The sequence below is a fragment of the Nicotiana sylvestris genome, chromosome 1 (assembly GCF_000393655.2).
Source record: "Nicotiana sylvestris chromosome 1, ASM39365v2, whole genome shotgun sequence".
NCBI lineage: Eukaryota > Viridiplantae > Streptophyta > Magnoliopsida > Solanales > Solanaceae > Nicotiana > Nicotiana sylvestris.
The window spans coordinates 47,782,038-47,791,902 of record NC_091057.1 but is presented as its reverse complement, the minus strand read 5'-3'; the positions used below and the strand labels follow the sequence as shown (position 1 = coordinate 47,791,902).

General features: G+C 39.8%; 1 protein-coding gene across 1 annotated transcript; it reads left to right on the top strand.

Annotated features, from left to right (window-relative positions):
- Window positions 1-4,178: 4,178 nt before the first annotated feature.
- LOC104241972 (uncharacterized) lies at window positions 4,179-4,715 on the top strand. The gene has a single exon (XM_009796947.2). It carries the CDS (start codon window positions 4,179-4,181, stop codon window positions 4,713-4,715), a length of 537 nt encoding a protein of 178 aa, XP_009795249.2.
- The last annotated feature ends 5,150 nt before the right edge of the window (window positions 4,716-9,865 follow it).

The window sequence follows — 9,865 nt, the reverse complement described above, 5'->3', positions numbered from 1 at the left end:
GTCAAAACCAAGTTGTTATGCCAGATCAAGTGCAAGGGCAGGGAGTTCAGAACGCTCCACCACCAGTGCCAACTGTTGTACCTACTGTTGCCTTACCTGCAGATGCAGTGGCAAGGTTATTGAATGTGTTAGAGGCATTGGTGCCTACTCAGGGCGGAAGTTCAGCTCCTCAGGATGCTTTACAGACACAAGCACCTACACAGACTCAGCCTTTCGGGAATAAGAAAGTATCCCTACATGAGTTCGTGAAATTGAAATCACCAAAATTCACAGGTTCCGATAGTTCAGCAGATCCTCAAGGTTTCTTGGATGGGACACTCAAGGCATTACGTGCTCTTGGATGTTCTAGTGAGAGAGTCGTAGAGCTCGCATCATACAAACTAGAGGATATGACCAACACATGGTATGAAACTGTATTGCTAGGAAGGCCAGCAGGAGCAGCACCACTGACATGGGACGAGTTCACTAAATTGTTCAAGAATCATTTTCTTCCAGACAGTCTGATGCAACAACATGCTAGAGACTCTGAGAGATTGGTTCAGACTCCTGATATGGATGTGTCAACATATAATACTAAGTTCTGTAAGCTGGCTATATATGCTCCTCACTTAGTGCCTACCGAAGAAGCTTGAGTTCAGAGGTTTGTTGATGGATTGGTTGGTTGTCTATACACTGCAGTAGCCCCACAGATGAAGACTTTATCCTACTCTGATGTAGTCGACCTTGCTAGAAAGATTGAAAACAAGGGACGTGAGGAGCGTGCAGCTAGTGATTTACGTAACAAGGCCAAGACAGGAGGGGCTTTCAGTGGTGGTTTTAGTGAAAATAGAAGAGCGGGAAATCAGGGACAACAACAACAACAGGGTTCTAAGACAGGGACACACATGTCTTCATAGTCCACATACAGACCACCTTACAGACAGGGTAATAGAGGACCATCATCTTCTGGACATCATAATTCTGGGCAGATATATGCCACTACTCCAGTCTGCCAGACTTGTGGTAGATCACATTTGGGCCAATGTCATGTTCTAACTGGAGAGTGCTTTCGGTGTGGCCAGTTGAGACATCACTTGAGGGATTGCCCTCAGCCTCCGAGAAATTTCAACCAGGCTTTTATTCAGTCAGTTGCACCGACTCAGACTACTCGTAATACTTCAGGTGCTACAGGTACAGGAAATAGAGGTCGAGGTGCTGAAGACCGTGCTAATGTGAATCAAGGACAAGGCAATGCTGGAAGAGGTTAGGCAAGAGTTTTTGCATTTACTAGACAGGATGCTCAGGCCTCGAATGCAGTTGTTACATGTATTCTTTCTGTCTATTCATTTGATGCACTCGCGTTGATTGATCTGGGATCTACCCACTCCTATGTGTCCTCGTACTTTGCCTTGAGATTTAGTAGACAACCTGAGCTATTGAATGATCTTTTTCTAGTTGCTACTCCTGTTGGAGAGTCTCTATTAGCTGAATACGTGTATCGTGCTTGTCAGATTCGGGTCGAGGGTAGAGATACCCTAGCTGACCTTATTTTACTTGATATGATTGACTTTGACATGCTGATGAGAATGGATTGGCTATCTTCTTGCTATGCTATAGTCGATTGTCATGCAAAGATAGTTAAGTTTGAGATACCAAATGAACCCAGTTTTATTCTAAGAGGGAGTCAGGTTCCAAAGACTTGCAAAATTGTATCTTTTATGAAGGCTCAACGACTTCTGAAGAAAGGTTGCTTGGGTCTCTTAGCTATTGTAAATGACACAAGAAAGGAAACAGTTAGTATAGAAAATTTACCCGTACTGAGAGAATTTTCTGATGTATTTCCTGAGGATTTACCAGGATTGCCTCCAGTATGAGAAATAGACTTCAATATTGATTTGCTACCTGACATAGAGCCCATATTGATACCCTCATATCGAATGGCACCAGCAGAGTTGAGAGAGCTAAAGCAACAATTACAAGATTTGTTAGATAAGGGTTTTATTAGACCTAGTGTATCACCATGGGGTGCACCAGTACTGTTCGTAAAGAAGAAAGACGGATCCATAGGAATGTGTATTGACTACAAGTAGTTGAACAAGATAACAATACACAATAAATATCCTTTGCCTCGTATAGATGACATGTTTGATCAGTTACAAGGATCTGTCCACTTTTCAAAGATTGACCTCTGTTCTGGTTATCATCAACTTAGAATCAAAGATGAAGATATTTTTAAGACTGCTTTTAGAACTCGATACGGGCACTATGAGTTTCTTGTGATGCCTTTTGGATTGACAAATGCTCCAGCTGCATTCATGGATTTAATGAATAAAGTGTTCAAGCCGTTTTTGGATAGCTTTGTAATAGTATTTATTGATGATATCCTGATATATTCTCGTAGCCAAGGAGAACACGAGAATCATCTCAGGACTGTGTTGCAGACATTGCGAGATCATCGGCTTTATGCTAAGTTCTCGAAGTGTGAATTTTGGCTAAACTCGGTGTCATTTCTGGGACATGTTGTATCTAAAGATGGAATTATGGTAGATCCTAAGAAGACCGAAGCTGTGCAGAAATGGCCCAGACCTACTTCTCCTATAGAGATTCACAGCTTTTTAGGCTTAGCAGGCTATTATAGGTGTTTTGTGCAGGATTTCTCCAGAATAGCATCGCTGCTGATCAAGCTAACATAGAAAAATGCAAAGTTTCAGTGGACGGAGGAATGTGAGCAAAGCTTTCAGAAACTCAAAACGTGTCTGACAACTGCACCAATATTAGCCTTACCATCAGGTTCTGGAGGATTTACAGTATTCTGTGACGCCTCAAGGGTGGGATTAGGATGTGTTCTCATGCAAAATGGTCGTGTTATAGCTTATGCTTCGAGACAATTAAAAAAGCACAAGAAAAACTATCCTACACATGATTTGGAGATGGCTGCAGTGGTATTTGCTCTAAAGATTTGGAGGCATTATCTATACGGCGAAACTTGTGAGATTTATACTGACCATAAAAGTCTGAAGTATATCTTTCAGTAGAGAGATCTAAATCTTCGGCAGCGTCGTTGGATGGAACTACTCAAAGACTATGATTGTTCTATTTTGTATCATCCTGGAAAAGCCAATGTGGTGGCTGATGCATTGAGTAGAAAATCTATAGGGAGTTTGGCACATATAGCCCCTGCAAGGAGACTTTTAGCTAAAGATATTCAGAGACTAGAAGATACAGGTATCAGATTTAGTGTCGGAAATTCAGAGGCATTGTTGGCTTGTTCTCAGGCTAAGTCTTCATTTGTTGAGCGCATTAAGGCCACCCAATATGAGGATGAACGATTATGTAAATACAGAGATGAGGTCCTAGCTGGTAAAATCAAGGATATGACTGTTGAAAGTGATGGTGTTCTTCGAATGTGTGAGAGGCTATGTGTAGCAGACGTAGGTGGGTTGAGACATGCTATTCTTAAAGAAGCTCACAACACTAAATACACCATACATCCTGGATCCACAAAAATGTACCATGACCTGAAGCAATTTTATTGGTGGGAAGGTATGAAGAAAGATGTTGCTAACTTTGTTTCTAGTTGTTTGACTTGTCAGCAGGTCAAGGCTGAGCATCAGCGACCCGCAGGATTACTACAACAAATTGAGATTCCAGAGTGGAAATGGGAAATAATTACTATGGATTTTGTCACCGGGCTACCACGAACCCTTAGAGGTTATGACTCGGTATGGGTGATTGTAGATCGACTGACGAAATCAACACACTTTTTGCCGATGAAGACTACATATGGTGGAGTCAGGTCTGCACAGATATTTATAAACAAAATTGTCCGACTTCACGGAGTTCCAATATCCATCATATCTGATAGAGGATCACAGTTCACTTCACGCTTTTGGAAATCTTTTCAAGAAGCATTGGGTACACGAGTAGATCTTAGTACTGCATTTCATCCACAGACAGACGGTCATTCTGAACGTACTATTCAGATCTTGGAGGATATGTTGAGAGCTTGCATTCTTGAGTTTGGAGGTAGTTGGGACACTTATCTACCATTAGCTGAATTTGCTTACAACAATAACTTCCAGTCCAGTATTCAAATGGCACCGTAAGAAGCATTGTATGGTAGAAGGTGTCGTTCTCCTATCGGATGGTTTGAAGCTAGTAAGACTAACTTATTGGGATCTGACCTAGTACAAGAAGCTATGGACAAGGTCCAGTTGATCAGACAGAGATTGCTTGCAGCTCAAAGTAGAAAAAAGTTTTATGCTGACAAGAGAAGAAGATATTTAGTGTTCACAATTGGAGGCAAAGTGTTCCTACGAGTCTCCCCTATGAAAGGTGTAATGCGGTTTCGGAAAAGAGGCAAGTTGAGCCCCAGGTTTATAGGACAGTATGAGATACTAGACCGAGTGGGAGCGGTGACTTATCGTTTGGCACTTCCTCCCGAGTTATCCTTTATTCATCCAGTGTTTCATGTCTCAATGCTAAGAAAATGTATATCAGACTCATCTCAGGTGATTGAAGCACCGACAATACCGCTCGATGAAAAGATGTCTTACGAGGAGGAGCCGATGGCAATTGTTGATAGGCAAGTAAGAAAGCTACGATCAAAAGAAATTGTGTTCGTTAAAGTTCTATGGAGAAATCATACCGTTGAAGAAGCTACTTGGGAGGTAGAAAAAGATATGCAAGCGAAATATCCCCATTTGTTTCAGTCTAGAGGTACATACTTGAGTTAAATTCGGGGACCGAATTTCATAAGGTGGGGATAGTGTAATACCCCAATATTTTAAATGACGTAATATGGGATATTTAGTATATAATTTAAGTTTTCTTTTAAAAAAAAGAAAGAAAGAGAAAATCAGCTAACAAAAAAAAAGATAAGAATTTAAACCAAAGGGCCAAAGCCCATTGGTACATCTGCCAATAAAAGGTGAAAAGGGTTAGAAGCAAATTGCTTCTGAAGGAAACGAAGCAGAAAGCTTCGAAACAGCGTAAAAACGAAAAGAAAAAGAGTAGAGGAAGAAAGACGGAAAAGAGAAAAGGAGGAAGAAGTGGGTGCAGCGTATTGGAGCCATAGCTATAACTGTTGAGGAATCTTAAGCACAAATTGTCTCTTACGGGTATTACTTGTACTTTTTCTTCTGGTGGATTTTATTTTCGATTCTCTTGATTGCAAGATTCTACAGAGTAATAGAAATTACACTGGTTCATTCACACAATTGAGAATTTTCTTCTTAAAGAACCAAAAAAACTTTATGAAATTTGGAGTAATAAATTATACGAATAGGATGGAGTTGATAAATTAGTAATTACTCATATGAGGGTAAATAGACATCCACAAATTAAGATCCAAACATGAATCCCGATGATTGGGTATTCTAAATTAGCTATGAATTAGCCTAAACAAGGAAATTAACATGAGATTGATATTATGTAATTATAGATTGATTGGAGGAATTTGTACGAATTGCTCGAGGTGAAGCATTTGGTGTTTCGACACGAGTACAGTGAGTAGTAATCTTACCGCAATTTGTGTTTTCATAAATTGCATGATTTACACATGATTTTTAATATGAATATGTTACCGATTATTTTGAGTTGCATGTGGGACAAGTCTTTTACTCGATATGATACCGAAATAGTTATTTGAGATGAATACTGTGGTTTTAAATACTTTCGTTGTCACTAGATCTATTTGATTGTTGCTTGAATTACTGTTATCGAAAGAAACTTATATGATTTGATAAGAACCACAATGCCCTATATTGTTCTAGAATAGTTTCTACGAGTATATACGGATTACAGAGACAAGTATAAATGGGAGTAGACATTGAAGGATCCCGTAGCTAACGGCGGGTTCGTTAGACCTGGTGCACCTTGTAATTATAGATTACTATTATAGCCCTCGCTAGTGGGAAGGTAGAACTAGCATACCGTTACCGATTTCCCTCGAGTAGGGACAACCGTTATATATGACTTCTTGCAAAGAAGTCCACAGTTATACCGATTACATGATCCGTTCATTGAAACCTCCTAAAATGTGAATACTGATATTATACAGTGGTTACCAAGCTTATTACTGAATGGTAAATTATATTTTACTACAAGAAAAGCGTGATGAGATTGAAAATTTATTTATTGTTTCTGAAAGGGCATTTTTACATTATTTTCTCTTTGAAATACTAGTATGTTTCTGACTTGTCCCCAAATTAAAACGCTTGTGGTTAAGCGTTATTACTCACTGAGCTAGCGACTCATTCCCCGCTAATTTTTTTTTACAGAGACAACAGCTGACGCAGGCGAGGATCTCGTTAATTAGAGCGCGCAGGTTGAGAATTCTTGGTGAGCCTCACACTTGTTCGCGTGGGCAGAGATTTTATTTATTGTTATGGTCTTTTTATTGAACTCTTAGAGTCGCTCCATAGTCATTATTTTAGTGTCATGAGTATTCTTTTGTTATTATAGTCTTATGTTGAGTATTGTTCTCATTTATCAAAGTTGGAGATAAATTAGTATTTCTAGTGGTTAGTTGGTGATTTAGTTATGGTGGAGACTTGTATTGGTTAATTGACAAATTGTCAATTGTTGAATTGCTATTAGAATGTTTGGTTGCTGATTTGAGATAGGGAAAAAATTTGGGATAGTCCAAAAACAGGGGAAATTCTGTCCGATTTTCTGTAAAATTACCGATGAGACTTACTTGGGAGCACTTGCTCCTAAGCGCCGGTCACAATTATAAATTGGGTTGTGACATCTAGCATATGGAAAGATACACAATTAAGGGATAAAAATACATTAATTTGGGAAGAATTGTTCTGATGAATAAGAACTTTTTCAAGACCGTTGACTAAACTCTACCAGAAAGAGGAAAAGAACAAGAAGAAGTTTGATGGTGCTACTCCATTTGCCAAGTTACAGTACAACATTTGTTGAAAGAGTTGAGATTAAGCCAAACCTCTATCTCTCAGAAAGTGAGTGAAAGGAAGCATAGTTCTAACTTATTCAGTAAAAAAAGAAGAAGTAAAACTCCCACAAGAAATAAATTAATAGTATTAGTTATGTCATTTTCATGTGATGCTTGGGAGGAGTCATTTCAATATTGACTATTTTTGGAAGAGCTTCGAGGAATTTTCGTGGTGAAAATTGAAAAGATCCTACATTTAAAATTCAAACTCATATATGTATGGGTCAAAATTAGATCAGAGAAATTCGGCACGCGGAGATATAAGGTCGAGGTCGGACAGTCATCAATAGCCGAGGTCAGACAGTCACCAATAGCCAAGGTCGGACAGTGATGAAATAGGTAGTTTGCTTTGGAATCCTCAAAGGGAATATTCTACTGAATATTCCCTCTAATTGTACTTTTTTAGGATTTTCTATGGATACCCCTTATAAATAGGAAGAGAGGACTTCCAAAAGGGTGGCTGACTCTCTCTCCCTCTCCCTCTCTCTAGAAAATATGTAAACATACATCTTTAAAGAAATTAGAGGATCTGTGATCCCAAACCTTCATCAGATTCAAAAAGGGTCTTAAGGTTCTTGTATCTGTTATCACTCGTCTTTATCAAATGAAAAAGGATCTGCTCCACTCAAGATTTGGTGAATCTTTTCCTTTATTTACATTTTATTGCCATTTAATATTACTTAATACATCTTTCTTTAGGCTATTAAATCTGGCCATAATCACGGCCAATATTTATACTCGGTTATGTTTTTCTATTCATATTATTCATCTCGGATCTAGAGTTAATTATCTTTAACTAGGATTTACCACTTCATCTTTGATTGATTTGTTCAAAAAGGTCTTAACATCTTTTGAGTTAAATAATTTTGCACAGTCTGTGGGGATTTTCTAGTTAAAATTTTAGTTTCCTCTAAATCTAAAATTCAATTCTAGTTCAACTCTCTGTTCAATGGTGTTTTGTCATCTGAATTCTGTCGCGAAAAATTAGATTCCATCCAATTCTCGCTGGTAAATCCCTCATAATTCCGCCGAATTCCATCTGCCTTTAATCGCCATGAATCCAAAATAATATGACTATTCTGGATATGGAGCATCTTAAAGGAAGCCAAGCGAATTTGATACATACGCGGACATAGAAGTAAATGAAACGAAGCCTAACAACACATATTTCTATTATTTAATTAATGCTCTCCACTTCCCACCTTTTTCTCTTAAAGTGCACTCAAAAGGAATGTGTGTTGTCGGCCTCTAGGTCCAATAAATATGTTTGCTCTCCAAAGCTGTTTGGAAAGCCTTGGGAGTTCCTGAAAATGAATTAGGCAAGTTGATTATAACTTGGTCAAATGCATATAATCTAGAACTTGCTGTTGTAAAATTGTAGTTCAATTTATTTTATTTACAAAAGCATTTCTATATGTGTTTGCTGACGTAAGAAGGAATACAACAATTGATGTCTTCTTTGCAAAGATTTGTTTATTCCTTCTTTATAGTGGCCCAACATTATACTTGGCAGCTAATTTACCACGGTTGAGAGGTGTGGTTCTGCACAGTGGCGTCCTTTCAGGCCTTCGTGTGCTTTGCCATGCCAACTTCACTTTTTTGCTTTAACATTTACAAGCATTTTTTAGGAATGCTAATAGAGAGAGCTTTGGTGACATTCTCTATCTATAGCTTTAGTTTGACTGAAACTAGCTCTCAAGTATGGAGCACGGCAAATCATCCTCCGATATGACTCACAACTCATCGTCAACCAAGTCACAAGGACTTTCCAAATAAAAGAACAAAGGCTACGAAAATATAAGGCAGGAATTCATAAGCTACTGTTCGATTTTGATGAGTATCAACTCAAACGGATACCCCTAACACAAAACATCGAAACAGACGTCCTTGCCAAATTGGTAGCGGCCACTGAAAGCATAACCGGAGAAGAGAAAGTGATCAAAATGAGGTAACAAATGCTTTTATTTTGTTTTAACTGACTATTTCTCCAAGTGGAATAAAAGTAGGGGCAGTCACCCGAGAAACGCGTCATATTCTCCAGCACAAGCAAAATTAAGCAAATTGGGACTCCCCCAGGAAATGCATCATATTCTCCAATGCAAGAAAAATTAAGCCAACTGGGACTCCCCCAGGAAATGCATCATATTCCCAAGCGCAAGCAAAATTAAGCAAATTGGGACTCCCCCAGAGAACACCCTTTAAGGCCAAGGGCCTCCAAAAAAAAAGAAGAGGTCGATCCGTATGGCCAAGAGCCATTGCCAAAAAAGAGGAGGTTGACCCCGTACAGCCAAGGGCCATCGCCAAAAATGAGGAGGTCAACCCCCACGGCCAAGAGCCATCGCCAAAAAAGAGGTGGTCGACCCCGTACGGCCAAGGGCCATCGCCAAAAAAGAGGAAGTTAACCCCCATGGCCAAGAGCCATCGCCAAAAAATGAAGAGGTCGACCCGTACGACCAAGAGCAATCACCAAAAAAGAGGTGGTCGACCCCGTACGGCCAAGAGCCATCGCCAAAAAGAGGAGGTCGACCCCGTACGACCAAGATCCATCGACAAAAAAAGAAAAGGTCGACCCCGTACGGCCAAGAGCCATCGCCAAAAAAGAAGAGGTCGATCCCTACGGCCAAGGGCCATCGCCATAAAAGAGGAGGTCGACCCCCACGACCAAAAGCCATCGCCAAAAAAAAGAAGAGTTCGACCCCGTACAGCCAAGAGCCATCACCAAAAAAGAAGAGGTCGACCTCGTTCGAACCACGACGAGTTAACATTTTGACAAACTCGAAATAACACCCCTATGGCCAAGGGCCATCGCCCAAAAGAAGAATTTGGCCTCGTCCGAATCAATATTCGGCCTCTTCCGAATCAACATTCGACCTCGTTCGAGCCGCTGTGAGCACGTGATTTTTGCCCTACATGAATTACTCC

What these genes read in the sequence shown, in the direction of transcription:
- LOC104241972 (XM_009796947.2), top strand. Translation starts at nt 4,179, where the DNA reads ATGGACAAGGTCCAGTTGATCAGACAGAGATTGCTTGCAGCTCAAAGT.